A 17,822-nucleotide genomic window follows, 5' to 3' on the forward strand; every position below is an offset into this window, starting at 1 on the left:
CGGCGGCAGAAGACGTCCTGTCTTCAATAAGGTAGCGCACAGCACCGCAGCTGTGCGCCATTGCTCTCAGCACACTTCACACTCCGGTCACTGAGGGTGCAGGGCGCTGGGGGGGGGGGCGCCCTGAGACGCAATAAAAACACCTTAGATGGCAAAAAATACATCACATATAGCTCCTGGGCTATATGGATGCATTTAACCCCGGCCAGTTTTTCCTTAAAAAAGCGGGAGAAAGGCCGCCGAGAAGGGGGCGGAGCCTATCTCCTCAGCACACAAGCGCCATTTTCCCTCACAGCTCCGCTGGAAGGACGTCTCCCTGACTCTCCCCTGCAGTCCTGCACTACAGAAACAGGGTAAAACAAGAGAGGGGGGGCACTAATTTGGCAGATTAATCAATACAGCAGCTATATAAGGGAAAAACACTTATAGAAGGTTATCCCTATATATATATATAGCGCTCTGGTGTGTGCTGGCAAACTCTCCCTCTGTCTCCCCAAAGGGCTAGTGGGGTCCTGTCCTCTATCAGAGCATTCCCTGTGTGTGTGCTGTGTGTCGGTACGTTGTGTCGACATGTATGAGGAGGAAAATGGTATGGAGGCGGAGCAATTGCCTGTAATAGTGATGTCACCCCCTAGGGAGTCGACACCTGACTGGATGGTCTTATGGAAGGAATTACGTGATAGCGTCAGCACTTTACAAAAGACTGTTGACGACATGAGACAGCCGGCAAATCAGTTATTACCTGTCCAGGCGTCTCAAACACCGTCAGGGGCTCTAAAGCGCCCGTTACCTCAGATGGTCGACACAGACCCAGACACGGACACTGACTCCAGTGTCGACGGTGAGGAAACAAACGTGTTTTCCAGTAGGGCCACACGTTACATGATCACGGCAATGAAGGAGGTTTTGAACATTTCTGATACTACAAGTACCACAAAAAAGGGTATTATGTGGGGTGTGAAAAAACTACCCGTAGTTTTTCCTGAATCAGATGAATTAAATGAGGTGTGTGATGAAGCGTGGGTTTCCCCCGATAAAAAACTGCTAATTTCTAAAAAATTATTGGCATTATACCCTTTCCCGCCAGAGGTTAGGGCGCGTTGGGAAACACCCCCTAGGGTAGATAAGGCGCTCACACGCTTATCAAAACAAGTGGCGTTACCGTCTCCTGATACGGCCGCCCTCAAGGAGCCAGCTGATAGGAAGCTGGAAAATATCCTAAAAAGTATATACACACATACTGGTGTTATACTGCGACCAGCAATCGCCTCAGCCTGGATGTGCAGTGCTGGGGTGGCTTGGTCGGATTCCCTGACTGAAAATATTGATACCCTGGACAGGGACAGTATATTATTGACTATAGAGCATTTAAAGGATGCATTTCTATATATGCGAGATGCACAGAGGGATATTTGCACTCTGGCATCAAGAGTAAGTGCGCTGTCCATTTCTGCCAGAAAAGGGTTATGGACGCGACAGTGGTCAGGTGATGCGGATTCCAAACGGCATATGGAAGTATTGCCGTATAAAGGGGAGGAGTTATTTGGGGTCGGTCTATCGGACCTGGTGGCCACGGCAACGGCTGGGAAATCCACCTTTTTACCCCAGGTCACCTCTCAGCAGAAAAAGACACCGTCTTTTCAGGCTCAGTCCTTTCGTCCCCATAAGGGCAAGCGGGCAAAAGGCCACTCATATCTGCCCCGGGGCAGAGGAAGGGGAAAAAGACTGCAGCAGGCAGCCTCTTCCCAGGAACAGAAGCCCTCCCCCGCTTCTGCCAAGTCCTCAGCATGACGCTGGGGCCTTACAAGCGGACTCAGGTACGGTGGGGGGTCGTCTCAAGAATTTCAGCGCGCAGTGGGCTCACTCGCAAGTGGACCCCTGGATCCTGCAGGTAGTATCTCAGGGGTACAAATTGGAATTCGAGACGTCTCCCCCTCGCCGGTTCCTGAAGTCTGCTTTACCAACGTCTCCCTCCGACAGGGAGGCGGTATTGGAAGCCATTCACAAGCTGTATTCCCAGCAGGTGATAATCAAGGTACCCCTCCTACAACAGGGAAAGGGGTATTATTCCACGCTGTTTGTGGTACCGAAGCCGGACGGCTCGGTGAGACCTATTTTAAATCTGAAATCCTTGAACACTTACATACAAAGGTTCAAATTCAAGATGGAGTCACTCAGAGCAGTGATAGCGAACCTGGAAGAAGGGGACTATATGGTGTCTCTGGACATCAAGGATGCTTACCTCCATGTCCCAATTTGCCCTTCTCACCAAGGGTACCTCAGGTTTGTGGTACAGAACTGTCACTATCAGTTTCAGACGCTGCCGTTTGGATTGTCCACGGCACCCCGGGTCTTTACCAAGGTAATGGCCGAAATGATGATTCTTCTTCGAAGAAAAGGCGTCTTAATTATCCCTTACTTGGACGATCTCCTGATAAGGGCAAGGTCCAGGGAACAGTTAGAGGTCGGAGTAGCACTATCTCAAGTAGTACTACGACAGCACGGGTGGATTCTAAATATCCCAAAATCGCAGCTGATTCCGACGACACGTCTGCTGTTCCTAGGGATGATTCTGGACACAGTCCAGAAAAAGGTGTTTCTCCCGGAGGAGAAAGCCAGGGAGTTATCCGAGCTAGTCAGGAACCTCCTAAAACCAGGCCAAGTGTCAGTGCATCAATGCACAAGGGTCCTGGGAAAAATGGTGGCTTCTTACGAAGCGATTCCATTCGGCAGATTCCACGCAAGAACTTTTCAATGGGATCTGCTGGACAAATGGTCCGGATCGCATCTTCAGATGCATCAGCGGATAACCCTGTCTCCAAGGACAAGGGTGTCTCTCCTGTGGTGGTTGCAGAGTGCTCATCTTCTAGAGGGCCGCAGATTCGGCATTCAGGACTGGGTCCTGGTGACCACGGATGCCAGCCTGAGAGGCTGGGGAGCAGTCACACAGGGAAGAAATTTCCAGGGCTTGTGGTAAAGCATGGAAACGTCATTTCACATAAATATCCTGGAACTAAGGGCCATTTACAATGCCCTAAGTCAAGCAAGGCCTCTGCTTCAGGGTCAGCCGAAGCGGACAACATCACGGCAGTCGCCCACGTAAACAGACAGGGCGGCACAAGAAGCAGGAGGGCAATGGCAGAAGTTGCAAGGATTCTTCGCTGGGCGGAAAATCATGTGATAGCACTGTCAGCAGTGTTCATTCCGGGAGTGGACAACTGGGAAGCAGACTTCCTCAGCAGACACGACCTCCACCTGGGGGAGTGGGGACTTCACCCAGAAGTCTTCCACATGATTGTGAACCGTTGGGAAAAACCAAAGGTGGACATGATGGCGTCCCGCCTCAACAAAAAACTGGACAGATATTGCGCCAGGTCAAGGGACCCTCAGGCAATAGCTGTGGACGCTCTGGTAACACCGTGGGTGTACCAGTCAGTGTATGTGTTCCCTCCTCTGCCTCTCATACCCAAGGTACTGAGAATCATAAGAAGGAGAGGAGTAAGGACTATACTCGTGGCTCCGGATTGGCCAAGAAGGACTTGGTACCCGGAACTTCAAGAGATGCTCACGGAGGACCCGTGGCCTCTACCTCTAAGAAAGGACCTGCTCCAGCAGGGACCCTGTCTGTTCCAAGACTTACCGCGGCTGCGTTTGACGGCATGGTGGTTGAACGCCGGATCCTGAAGGAAAAAGGCATTCCGGATGAAGTCATCCCTACCCTGATCAAAGCCAGGAAGGATGTAACCGTGCAACATTATCACCGTATTTGGCGTAAATATGTTGCGTGGTGTGAGGCCAGGAAGGCCCCTACAGAGGAATTTCAACTGGGTCGTTTCCTGCATTTCCTGCAAACAGGACTGTCTATGGGCCTAAAATTAGGGTCCATTAAGGTTCAAATTTCGGCCCTGTCGATTTTCTTCCAGAAAGAACTGGCTTCAGTTCCTGAAGTTCAGACGTTTGTCAAGGGGGTACTGCATATACAGCCTCCTTTTGTGCCTCCAGTGGCACCTTGGGATCTCAATGTAGTTTTGGGGTTCCTAAAATCACATTGGTTTGAACCACTCACCACTGTGGACTTAAAATATCTCACATGGAAAGTGGTAATGCTGTTAGCCCTGGCTTCAGCCAGGCGTGTCTCAGAATTGGCGGCTTTATCCTATAAAAGCCCTTACCTAATTTTTCATACGGACAGGGCAGAATTGAGGACTCGTCCTCAATTTCTCCCTAAGGTGGTTTCAGCGTTTCACTTAAACCAGCCTATTGTGGTACCTGCGGCTACTAGGGACTTGGAGGACTCCAAGTTGCTGGACGTAGTCAGGGCCCTGAAAATATATGTTTCCAGGACGGCTGGAGTCAGAAAATCTGACTCGCTGTTTATCCTGTATGCACCCAACAAGCTGGGTGCTCCTGCTTCTAAGCAGACTATTGCTCGTTGGATTTGTAGTACAATTCAGCTTGCACATTCTGTGGCAGGCCTGCCACAGCCAAAATCTGTAAAAGCCCATTCCACAAGGAAAGTGGGCTCATCTTGGGCGGCTGCCCGAGGGGTCTCGGCTTTACAACTTTGCCGAGCAGCTACTTGGTCAGGGGCAAACACGTTTGCTAAATTCTACAAATTTGATACCCTGGCTGAGGAGGACCTGGAGTTCTCTCATTCGGTGCTGCAGAGTCATCCGCACTCTCCCGCCCGTTTGGGAGCTTTGGTATAATCCCCATGGTCCTTTCGGAGTTCCCAGCATCCACTAGGACGTCAGAGAAAATAAGAATTTACTTACCGATAATTCTATTTCTCGTAGTCCGTAGTGGATGCTGGGCGCCCATCCCAAGTGCGGATTGTCTGCAATACTTGTACATAGTTATTGTTACAAAAATCGGGTTATTATTGTTGTGAGCCATCTTTTCAGAGGCTCCTCTGTTATCATGCTGTTAACTGGGTTCAGATCACAGGTTGTACGGTGTGATTGGTGTGGCTGGTATGAGTCTTACCCGGGATTCAATATCCTTCCTTATTGTGTACGCTCGTCCGGGCACAGTATCCTAACTGAGGCTTGGAGGAGGGTCATGGGGGGAGGAGCCAGTGCACACCAGGTAGTCCTAAAGCTTTTACTTTTGTGCCCAGTCTCCTGCGGAGCCGCTATTCCCCATGGTCCTTTCGGAGTTCCCAGCATCCACTACGGACTACGAGAAATAGAATTATCGGTAAGTAAATTCTTATTTTCTCTTCAAGCTAAACCGGGCAGAATTTGAAGACCAGGATGATGAAATTCGTGTGCAGTACGAAGGTTTCAGGCCTGGCATGTATCTCCGCATGGAGATTGAAAGTGCCCCCTGCGAGTTTGTACTGAACTTTGACCCCCATTACCCAATGATCCTCGGTGGGCTTGGTAACAGCGAGGGAAATGTTGGCTATATCCAGGTAAAGCACTGGTGATTGTAAACTCCTTTATGGATTAATGGATTTATTTCTTATTTTCTTATGGCAGCGCTGTATACTCTGGGCACGGCAGCCATTTTCCCAGTGATATCTGTAGTGTGCATGTGTGAAACGCTGGGAAAATGGCTGCTGCACCGTTTTCTTAATGATTTCTTCAGCGCTACTGCTGCTGACGCGGGAATCCAGAGAGTGAGTATTGAAAAAATGGGTGCAGGGGACCTTTGTGCACTGCACCCATAATAATAACGCCAGTGGTTTTATGGTTTTATTTTCTGCAGCATCTCCATTCCTGCATACAGTAGTGTAATGGCAGGGAGATTTTGTGGAAGCTTGATCATTATGAACTGGGTAGGACCTAAGCACATCCTCCTTGATGGGGACTACCTAGCCAATGTTCTTGATCCACTTTGTTCTGTGTATTCATTGAAAAGATTAAATACTTAAAGCTGTATGGGCCCCAATTTCTCAAATCACTATGTAGTAGACTATTCCACAGACATAGGGGGTAATTCCAAGTTGATCGCAGCAGGAAATGTTTTAGCAGTTGGGCAAAACCATGTGCACTGCAGGTGTGGCAGATATAACATTTGTAGAGAGAGTTAGATTTGGGTGGGTTATTTTGTTTCTGTGCAAGGTAAATACTGACTGCTTTATTTTTACACTGCAATTTAGATTGCAGATTGAACACACCACACCCAAATCTAACTCTCTCTGCACATGTTATATCTGCCTCCCCTGCAGTGCACATGGTTTTGCCCAACTGCTAAAAAATTTCCAGCTGCGATCAACTTGGAATTACCCCCATAGAGTATTCTTTGGGATTTACCCCTACCAGTCGTGGTGGCTTTGAGAAAACACACTGTCCAATTACTGTCTGCTTCCCAGTGTTTCCCTTTCGCCATGACTGGGGAGCTATAAACCGGTCCACAGGTGAAGTGTGATTTCTTATCTACTCTGCTCCTCTGTCTGGCATTGCCTCTTTGCTTTGGCTAGATGTCAGCTGAGGAGGAACAGAGGGGACCGGTGGAGTCATTCAGTTCAAATAGTGCTTGGTGTCCGTGGTGTATAATGTAGCCTAGACTCTACAGCTTATAGGACAAGAATTAAATAAGATTTAAATGATTTGAATGTAACAAGGAACGGACACTGGTATTAACCACTGATTTGCACTATGTAAACCTTTTTTATATAATGTTTCTATAGCCTCATACAATGTCTATCGCTTGAAACACAGCAAATAAATAACTGCACTCATTTGTAAGCAAGTAAAGTAAGTTTTCTAATCCATGGTGAGGAGTGGTGTGATTATCACAGAGTATTCTTGGTGACTATCCCTAGATGCGGCTGAAAAAGCACCGATGGCACAAGAGGATTCTAAAAACAAGAGACCCTTTGATCTTTTCATTGGGTTGGAGGCGATTCCAGACTGTCCCTCTGTATTACATTGAGGATCACAATGGGCGGCATCGGCTCCTCAAGTACACACCAGAGCATATGCACTGCGGGGCCACTATTTGGGGTGAGTATTTACTTTACACACGCGGCTTATTGGGCACAAGTGCTGGTGAAGTGTTGTCCCTAGTACAGGGAATGTATATAAAACAATACTTCGTAAAGTTTTAAAGGTATCTTTTTATTTATTTTCATTCACTAGGGGTAGGGGTCACTGGAGTACTATTGGGATATGGACGGTCGATAGCTGGGAGAGACACACATTTAAATATTTAAATGTGCAACTCTCTTCCCCCAATATACTCCCAAGTGCCTCAGTTTCTTTTGTGTCTTCGAGTTGGGAAGACACGTTACTGAAGTCTGCAAAGACTTTTATTTTTACTTTTAATTTTTTTTCCCCACAGTCCCTTCCCACCTTACTAAGAAGTGTGGGTCCGGGACTGTGTGTGCTGCTGTAGCAGCATAAGGCTTGTCAGCACTTATCAGAGAAGTACCGCCATAGACCTTATCAGCACATGCTGGCTCAGCCATGGCTGCAGGAGCAGGACGGCTCTTATGCAGAAGACCCGTCATTGCCTCCAGATCCCGGCAGGTGTGGTGAGTACAAGCGGACGGTCAGCTCGCGCTGCCGCCTCTCCATGTATTTATGTGTATTTCTCTTACGTCCTAGAGGATGCTGGGGACTCCGTAAGGACCATGGGGTATAGACGGGCTCCGCAGGAGACATGGGCACTATAAAGAACTTTTAGTATGGGTGTGCACTGGCTCCTCCCTCTATGCCCCTCCTCCAGACCTCAGTTAGATTTTGTGCCCAGAGGAGATAGGGTGCATTACAGGGGAGCTCTCCTGAGTTTCTCTGAAAAAGAATTTTGTTAGGTTTTTTATTTTCAGGGAGCACTGCTGGCAACAGGCTCCCTGCATCGTGGGACTGAGGAGAGAGAAGCAGACCTACTTAAATGATAGGCTCTGCTTCTTAGGCTACTGGACACCATTAGCTCCAGAGGGAGTCGGAACGCAGGTCTCAACCCGCCGTTCGTCCCAGAGCCGCGCCGCCGTCCTCCTCGCAGAGCCGGAAGATAGAAGCCGGGTGACTATAAGAAGAAAAGAAGACTTCAAGGCGGCAGAAGACTTCAGATCTTCACTGAGGTAAGCGCGCAGCGGTAACGCTGCGCGCCATTGCTCCCACACACTACACACACACTGAAGGCACTGATGGGCGCAGGGGGGGCGCCCTGGGCAGCAATATAAACCTCTGGACTGGCAACAGGGTACATTAGGCTGCGGAGGCAGTAAGTGAAAAAATCCCCCGCCTTTTTTTGTATATTGGAGCGGGACCAAAGCCCGCCGCTGGAGGGGCGGAGCTTGATCCCTCAGCACTAACAGCGCCATTTTCTCCACAGAACGCTGCAGAGAAGCTGGCTTCCCGGACTCTCCCCTGCTGAACACTGTGACAGAGGGCTGAAAAGAGGGGGGGGGGGGGGCATTTGTAAGGCGCAGTGAGTGTATACGCATTTATTTCTCTGACGTCCTAAGTGGATGCTGGGACTCCGTAAGGACCATGGGGAATAGCGGCTCCGCAGGAGACTGGGCACAACTAAAAGAAAGCTTTAGACTACTGGTGTGCACTGGCTCCTCCCACTATGACCCTCCTCCAGACTTCAGTTAGAATCTTGTGCCCGGCTGAGCTGGATGCACACTAGGGGCTCTCCTGAGCTCCTAGAAAGAAAGTATATTTAGGTTTTTTATTTTACAGTGAGATCTGCTGGCAACAGACTCACTGCAGCGAGGGACTAAGGGGAGAAGAAGCGAACCTACCTAACTGGTGGTAGCTTGGGCTTCTTAGGCTACTGGACACCATTAGCTCCAGAGGGATCGACCACAGGACCCGACCTCGATGTTCGATCCCGGAGCCGCGCCGCCGGCCCCCTTACAGAGCCAGAAGCAAGAAGTGTTCCTGAAAATCGGCGGCAGAAGACTTCTGTCTTCAACAAGGTAGTGCACAGCACTGCAGCTGTGCGCCATTGCTCCTCATGCACACCTCACACTCCGGTCACTGATGGGTGCAGGGCGCTGGGGGGGGGCGCCCTGAGGGCAATATAAGACACCTTGGCTGGCAAATCTACACCATATATAGTCAGGAAGGCTTTATAGGTGTAAAAATACCCCTGCCAGAATTCCAGAAAAAGCGGGAGAAGTCCGCCGGAAAAGGGGCGGGGCCATCTCCCTCAGCACACTGGCGCCATTTTTCCCTCACAGCTCCGCTGGAAGGACGCTCCCTGGCTCTCCCCTGCAGTGTCACGCTACATAAGGGTAAAAAAGAGAGGGGGGGCACTAAATTTAGGCGCAGTATATATAATATAAGCAGCTATAAGGGAAAAACACTCATTTATAGTGGGATCCCTGTGTTATATAGCGCTCTGGTGTGTGCTGGCATACTCTCTCTCTGTCTCCCCAAAGGGCTTTGTGGGGTCCTGTCCTCTGTCAGAGCATTCCCTGTGTGTATGCGATGTGTCGGTATGGCTGTGTCGACATGTTTGATGAGGAGGCTTATGTGGAGGCGGAGCAAATGCCGATAAATGTGATGTCACCCCCTGCGGGGTCGACACCTGAGTGGATGGTTCTGTGGAAGGAATTACGCGACAGTGTCGACTCCTTGCATAAAAGGTTTGACGACATACCAAATATGGGACAGCCGGCTTCTCAGCCTGTGCCTGCCCAGGCGTCTCAAAAGCCATCAGGGGCTCTAAAACGCCCGCTACCTCAGATGGCAGACACAGATGTCGACACGGATACTGAATCCAGTGTCGACGACGATGAGACTAATGTATCTTCCAATAGGGCCACACGTTATATGATTGAGGCAATGAAAAATGTGTTGCATATTTCTGATGTTACCCCAGGTACCACAAAAAAGGGTATTATGTTTGGAGAGAAAAAACTACCGGTTGTTTTTCCTCCATCTGAGGAATTAAATGAAGTGTGTGAAGAAGCGTGGGCTTCCCCCGATAAGAAACTGGTAATTTCTAAGAGGTTACTAATGGCGTACCCTTTCCCGCCAGAGGATAGGTCACGTTGGGAAACATCCCCTAGGGGTGGATAAAGCGCTCACACGCTTGTCAAAGAAGGTGGCACTACCGTCTCCGGATACGGCCGCCCTGAAGGAATCTGCTGATAGAAAGCAGGAGGCTATCCTGAAGTCTATATATACACACACAGGTGTTATACTGAGACCAGCTATTGCTTCAGCATGGATGTGCAGTGCTGCAGCTGCGTGGTCAGATTCCCTGTCGGAAAATATTGATACCCTAGACAGGGACAATATATTGCTAACCGTAGAGCATATTAAAGACGCACTCTTATACATGAGGGATGCACAGAGGGATATTTGCCGGCTGGCATCTAAAATAAGTGCAATGTCCATTTCTGCCAGGAGAGGGTTATGGACTCGGCAGTGGACAGGAGATGCAGATTCTAAAAGGCACATGGAAGTTTTGCCTTATAAGGGTGAGGAGTTGTTCGGGGATGGTCTCTCGGACCTCGTTTCCACAGCAACAGCTGGGAAGTCTACATTTTTACCCCATGTTCCCTCACAGCCAAAGAAAGCACCGTATTATCAGGTACAGTCCTTTCGGCCCAATAAGGGCAAGCGGGTTAAAGGCGCGTCCTTTCTACCCAGAGGCAGAGGTAGGGGGAAAAAGCTGCAGCATACAGCCAGTTCCCAAGAGCAAAAGTCCTCCCCCGCTTCCTCTAAGTCCACAGCATGACGCTGGGGCTCCACAGGCGGAGCCAGGTACGGTGGGGGCCCGTCTCAAAAATTTCAGCGATCAGTGGGCTCGCTCACGGGTGGACCCCTGGATCTTTCAAGTAGCATCTCAGGGGTACAAGCTGGAATTCGAGACGTCTCCCCCCCGCCGTTTCCTCAAATCTGCCTTGCCAACCACTCCCTCAGCCAGGGAGGCAGTGTTAGAGGCAATTCACAAGCTGTATTCCCAGCAGGTGATAGTAAAGGTGCCCCTACTTCAACAAGGACGGGGTTACTATTTCACAATGTTTGTGGTACCGAAACCGGACGGTTCGGTGAGACCCATTTTAAATTTGAAATCCTTGAACACGTATATAAAAAAATTCAAGTTCAAGATGGAATCGCTCAGGGCGGTTATTGCAAGCCTGGACGAGGGGGATTACATGGTATCACTGGACATCAAGGATGCTTACCTGCATGTCCCAATTTACCATCCTCACCAGGAGTACCTCAGATTTGTGGTACAGGATTGTCATTACCAATTCCAGACGTTGCCGTTCGGTCTATCCACGGCTCCGAGGGTCTTTACCAAGGTAATGGCCGAAATGATGATACTCCTTCGAAAGAAGGGAGTTTTAATTATACCGTACTTGGACGATCTCCTGATAAAGGCGAGGTCCAGGGAGCAGTAGTTGGTCGGGGTAGCACTATCTCGGGAGGTGCTACAACAGCACGGCTGGATTCTAAATATTCCAAAGTCACAGCTGGTCCCTACGACACGTCTACTGTTCCTGGGGATGGTTCTGGACACAGAACAGAAAAAAGTGTTTCTCCCGGAGGAGAAGGCCAAGGAGCTGTCATCTCTAGTCAGAGGCCTCCTAAAACCAAAACAGGTGTCGGTGCATCACTGCACGCGGATCCTGGGAAAGATGGTAGCTTCCTACGAAGCAATTCCATTCGGCAGGTTCCATGCAAGAACTTTTCAGTGGGACCTGTTGGACAAGTGGTCCGGATCGCATCTTCAGATGCATCGGCTGATAACCCTGTCTCCAAGGACCAGGGTGTCTCTGCTGTGGTGGCTGCAGAGTGCTCATCTTCAAGAGGGCCGCAGATTCGGCATACAGGACTGGGTCCTGGTGACCACGGATGCCAGCCTTCGAGGCTGGGGGGCAGTCACACAGGGAAGAAACTTCCAAGGACTATGGTCAAGTCAGGAGACTTCCCTGCACATAAATATTCTGGAGCTGAGGGCCATTTACAATGCCCTAAGTCAAGCAAAACCCCTGCTTCAAAACCAGCCGGTACTGATCCAGTCAGACAACATCACGGCGGTCGCCCATATAAACCGACAGGGCGGCACGAGAAGCAGGACGGCGATGGCAGAAGCCACAAGGATTCTCCGATGGGCGGAAAATCACGTGTTAGCACTGTCAGCAGTGTTCATTCCGGGAGTGGACAACTGGGAAGCAGACTTCCTCAGCAGGCACGACCTCCACCCGGGAGAGTGGGGACTTCATCCAGAAGTCTTCCAACTGATTGTAAACCGTTGGGAAAGGCCACAGGTGGACATGATGGCGTCCCGCCTAAACAAAAAGCTAGAAAGATATTGCGCCAGGTCGAGAGACCCTCAGGCGATAGCTGTGGACGCTCTAGTGACACCGTGGGTGTACCGGTCGGTTTATGTGTTCCCTCCTCTTCCTCTCATACCAAAGGTACTGAGGGTAATAAGAAGAAGAGGAGTAAGAACTATACTAATTGTTCCGGATTGGCCAAGAAGAGCTTGGTACCCGGAACTTCAAGAAATGATGTCAGAGGACCCATGGCCTCTGCTGCTCAGACAGGACCTGCTGCAGCAGGGGCCCTGTCTGTTCCAAGACTTACCGCGGCTGCGTTTGACGGCATGGCGGTTGAACACCGGATCCTGAAAGAAAAGGGCATTCCGGAAGAAGTCATTCCTACGCTGATTAAAGCTAGGAAAGAAGTAACCGCAAACCATTATCACCGCATATGGCGAAAATATGTTGCGTGGTGTGAGGCCAGGAAGGCCCCAACGGAGGAATTTCAGCTGGGCCGTTTCCTGCACTTCCTACAGTCAGGGGTGACTATGGGCCTAAAATTGGGTTCCATTAAGGTCCAGATTTCGGCTCTATCGATTTTCTTCCAGAGAGAACTGGCTTCACTACCTGAAGTTCAAACTTTTGTTAAGGGAGTGCTGCATATTCAGCCCCCTTTTGTGCCTCCAGTGGCACCTTGGGATCTCAACGTGGTGTTGGATTTCCTAAAGTCACATTGGTTTGAGCCACTTAAAACCGTGGAATTGAAATATCTCACGTGGAAAGTGGTCATGTTGTTGGCCTTGGCTTCGGCCAGGCGTGTATCAGAATTGGCGGCTTTGTCATGTAAAAGCCCTTATCTGATTTTCCATATGGATAGGGCAGAATTGAGGACTCGTCCCCAATTTCTCCCTAAGGTGGTATCAGCTTTTCATCTGAACCAACCTATCGTGGTGCCTGCGGCTACAAAAGACTTGGAGGCTTCCAAGTCGTTGGATGTAGTCAGGGCCCTGAAAATGTATGTTTCCAGGACAGCTGGAGTCAGAAAGACTGACTCGCTATTTATCCTGTATGCGCCCAACAAGTTGGGTGCACCTGCTTCAAAGCAGACTATTGCTCGCTGGATCTGTAGTACGATTCAGCTTGCACATTCTGCGGCTGGACTGCCGCATCCTAAATCAGTGAAAGCCCATTCCACGAGGAAGGTGGGCTCTTCTTGGGCGGCTGCCCGAGGGGTCTCGGCTCTTCAACTTTGCCGAGCAGCTACTTGGTCGGGGTCAAACACGTTTGCTAAATTCTATAAGTTTGACACCCTGGCTGAGGAGGACCTAGAGTTTGCCCATTCGGTGCTGCAGAGTCATCCGCACTCTCCCGCCCGTTTGGGAGCTTTGGTATAATCCCCATGGTCCTTACGGAGTCCCAGCATCCACTTAGGACGTCAGAGAAAATAAGAATTTACTCACCGGTAATTCTATTTCTCGTAGTCCGTAGTGGATGCTGGGCGCCCATCCCAAGTGCGGATTGTCTGCAATACTTGTATATAGTTATTGTTTAACTAAAGGGTTATTGTTGAGCCATCTGTTGAGAGGCTCAGTTGTTATCATACTGTTAACTGGGTATTGTATCACGAGTTATACGGTGCGATTGGTGTGGCTGGTATGAGTCTTACCCGGGATTCAAAATCCTTCCTTATTGTGTCAGCTCTTCCGGGCACAGTATCCTAACTGAAGTCTGGAGGAGGGTCATAGTGGGAGGAGCCAGTGCACACCAGTAGTCTAAAGCTTTCTTTTAGTTGTGCCCAGTCTCCTGCGGAGCCGCTATTCTCCATGGTCCTTACGGAGTCCCAGCATCCACTACGGACTACGAGAAATAGAATTATCGGTGAGTACATTCTTATTTATACATGTAAAAGGCGCTATATCTGGGTTTTTATTCCAGTGTCAGTTGGCGCTGGGTGTGTGCTGGCATACTCTCTCTCTGTCTCTCCAAAGGGCCTTGTTGGGGAATTGTCCCCTTATAGATATATCCCTGTGTGTGTGGGGGTGTCAGTACGTGCGTGTCGGCATGTCTGAAGCGGAAGGCTCGTCCAAGGAGGAGGTGGAGCAGATGAGTGGTGTGTCTCCGTCGGCAACGCCGACTCATGATTGGATGGACATGTGGCATATGTTAAATGCAAGTGTGACCTCATTACATAAGAGAATGGACAAAGCAGAGTCCAGGGAAAAAGCAGGGAGTCAATCCACGGATTGGACTGGGTCACAGGGCCCTTCTGGGTCTCAGAAACGTCCCCTATCCCAAATAGCAGATACTGGTACCGACACGGATTCTGACTCCAGTGTCGACTACGATGATGCAAAATTACACCCAATGGTGGCAAAAAGTATTCAGTATATGATTATTGCAATAAAAGATATTTTGCATATCACTGATGACACCTCTGTCCCTGACATGAGGGTGCACATGTATAAGGAAAAGAAACCTGAGGTAACCTTTCCCCCATCCCATGAGCTTAACGAGTTATTTGAAAAGGCTTGGGAAACTCCAGATAAAAAACTGCAGGTTCCCAAAAGGGTTCTTATGGCGTATCCTTTCCCTGCACAGGACAGGGTACGTTGGGAATCCTCTCCCAGGGTGGACAAGGCTTTAACACGCCTGTCCAAGAAGGTGGCGCTACCGTCTCCGGACATGGCAGCCCTCAAGGATCCTGCTGATCGCAGACAGGAAACTACTTTAAAGTCTATTTATGCGCATACAGGTGCTTTGCTCAGACTGGCAATATCATCGGCATGGGTGTGTAGTGCAGTTGCAGCGTGGACAGATACCTTGTCAGCTGACCTTGATATCCTGGACAGGGATACCAATTTATTGACCTTAGCCCACAGTAAAGACGCAGACTTATATATGAGGGACGCTCAAAGAGACGTTGGGCTGCTGGGTTCCAGAGCTAATGCCATGGCTATTTCTGCGAGACGAGCTCTATGGACCCACCAATGGACGGGTGATGCAGACTCAAAGAAGCATATGGAGGTTTTACCTTACAAGGGTGAAGTGTTTGGGCTCGCAGACCTGGTTTCCACAGCTACCGCAGGTAAATCTACCTTTTTACTTTTTGTTCCCCAACAGCAAAAGAAAACTCCACAGTATCAGATGCAGTCCTTTCGGTCGCATAAGTCCAGTAGAGGTCGGGGCTCCTCCTTCCTTGCCAGAGGTAAGGGTAGAGGAAAGAGAACGCCTGCTTCGGCTAGTTCCCAGGAGCAGAAGTCCTCCCCGGCTTCAACAAAATCCACCGCATGACGCTGGGGCTCCACTGAGGGAGTCCGCACCAGTGGGGGCACGTCTTCGACTTTTCAGCCAGATCTGGGTTCTTTCAGACATGGATCCTTGGGCGATGGAAATTGTTTCCCAAGGCTACAAGCTGGAATTCAAAGAGGTGCCCCCTCGCCGATTTTTCAAATCGGCCTTGCCAGCTTCACCCCCGGAGAGGGAAGTAGTGTTAGCTGCAATTCAAAAGCTGTGTCAACAGCAAGTGATTGTCAAGGTTCCCCTGGTCCAACAGGGAAAAGGGTACTATTCAACCACCTTGTTCGTGGTCCCGAAGCCGGATGGTTCGGTCAGACCCATTTTAAATCTAAAATCCCTAAACCTGTACTTGAAAAAGTTCAAATTCAAGATGGAATCGCTCCGAGCTGTAATATCCAGCCTGGAAGGGAGGGATTTTATGGTGTCACTAGACGTAAAAGATGCATACCTTCATGTCCCCATATATCCCCCTCATCAGGAGTACCTGAGATTCGCTATACAGGACTGTCATTACCAGTTTCAGACATTGCCGTTTGGGATTTCCACGGCCCCGAGGATTTTCACCAAGGTGATGGCGGAGATGATGGTGCTCCTGCGCAGGCAGGGAGTCACAATTATCCCATACTTGGACGATCTCCTGATAAAGGCGAGATCGAGAGATCAATTGCTGAAGAGCGTGTCGCTCTCCATGAGAGTGCTGCAACAGCACGGTTGGATTCTCAATTTCCAAAGTCACAATTGATTCCAACGACTCGGCTATCATTCCTAGGCATGATTGTGGACACGGAACAAAAGAGGGTTTTTCTCCCATTGGAAAAGGCCCAGGACCTCCAGAACATGGTCAGAGACCTGCTAAAACCAAAAAGAGTGTCTGTTCATCAATGCACTCGAGTTCTGGGAAAAATGGTGGCAGCCTACGAGGCCATCCCCTTCGGCAGGTTCCATGCGAGGACATTTCAGTGGGACCTTCTGGACAAGTGGTCCGGGTCCCATCTACAAACACATCAGAAAATAACCCTGTCCCCCAGGGCCAGGGTGTGTCTCCTGTGGTGGCTACAGAGTGCTCACCTTCTAGAGGGTTGCAGGTTCTGCATTCAAGACTGGGTTCTGGTGACCACGGACGCGAGCCTCTGAGGATGTGGAGCAGTCACACAAGTAAGAAATTATCAGGGACTATGGTCAAGCCAGGAGGCTTGTCTATACATCAACATACTGGAATTGAGGGCCATATACAACGGCCTACGACAAGCGGAGAATCTTCTTCGCGACCTACCGGTTCTGATTCAATCAGACAACGTCACAGCCGTGGCTCATGTAATCCGCCAAGGTGGGACAAGGAGCAGAGTGGCGATGGTGGAAGCCACCAGGATTCTTCGCTGGGCGGAAAATCACGTAAGCGCTCTGTCAGCTGTCTTCATTCCGGGAGTGGACAACTGGGAAGCAGACTTCCTCAGCAGACACGATCTCCATCCAGGAGAGTGGGGACTTCATCAAGAAGTTTTTGCAGAGATAACAAGTCTTTGGGGAATTCCTCAAATAGACATGATGGCGTCACGCCTCAACAAGAAGCTTCGGAGGTATTGTGCCAGGTCACGGGACCCTCAGGCAGTAGCAGTAGACGCTCTAGTGACACCATGGTGTTTTGGTCGGTCTATGTGTTTCCTCCGCTTCCTCTCATCTCAAAAATATTGAGAATCATAAGACGAAAAAGACTGCAGACAATACTCATTGTTCCAGATTGGCTTCGAAGGGCCTGGTACTCAGATCTTCAGGAAATGCTCACAGAAGATCCGTGGCCTCTTCCTCTCAGGGAGGACCTGTTACAGCAGGGGCCCTGCATGTACCAAGACTTACCGCGGTTACGTTTGATGGCATGGCGGTTGAACACCGAATCCTTGCAGGGAAAGGTATTTCCCGGAGGAAGTCATCCCTTCTCTGATAAAGGCTAGGAAGGAGGTGACGGCAAATCATTATCACCGTATCTGGAGGAAGTATGTATCTTGGTGTGAAGCCAAGAATGCTCCTACGGAAGATTTCCATCTGGGCCGTTTTCTCCACTTTCTACAGACAGGAGTGGATATGGGCCTGAAGTTAGGCTCCATTAAGGTACAGATTTCGGCCCTATCTATGTTCTTCCAGAAGGAATTGGCTTCTCTCCCAGAAGTCCAGACGTTTGTGAAGGGAGTGCTGCACATCCAGCCCCCCTTTGTGCCCCCAGTGGCACCGTGGGACCTTAACGTGGTGTTAAGTTTCCTAAAATCTCACTGGTTTGAACCTCTTCAAACGGTTGAATTAAAATTTCTCACGTGGAAGGTGGTCATGTTATTGGCCTTGGCATCTG

General features: G+C 49.8%; 1 protein-coding gene across 1 annotated transcript in view; it reads left to right on the plus strand.

Moving 5' to 3' along the window:
• BMS1 (BMS1 ribosome biogenesis factor) overlaps positions 1–17,822 on the plus strand; it is a 105,289-nt gene that overhangs the window by 73,315 nt on the left and 14,152 nt on the right. The window contains exons 16-17 of the mRNA XM_063958738.1: positions 5,228–5,416; positions 6,773–6,953. Coding sequence (XP_063814808.1) covers positions 5,228–5,416; positions 6,773–6,953 — 370 coding nt within the window. The remainder of the gene's footprint in view (positions 1–5,227; positions 5,417–6,772; positions 6,954–17,822) is intronic.

Source organism: Pseudophryne corroboree, chromosome 3 (genome assembly GCF_028390025.1).
Source record: "Pseudophryne corroboree isolate aPseCor3 chromosome 3, aPseCor3.hap2, whole genome shotgun sequence".
Classification (NCBI taxonomy): Eukaryota; Metazoa; Chordata; class Amphibia; order Anura; family Myobatrachidae; genus Pseudophryne; species Pseudophryne corroboree.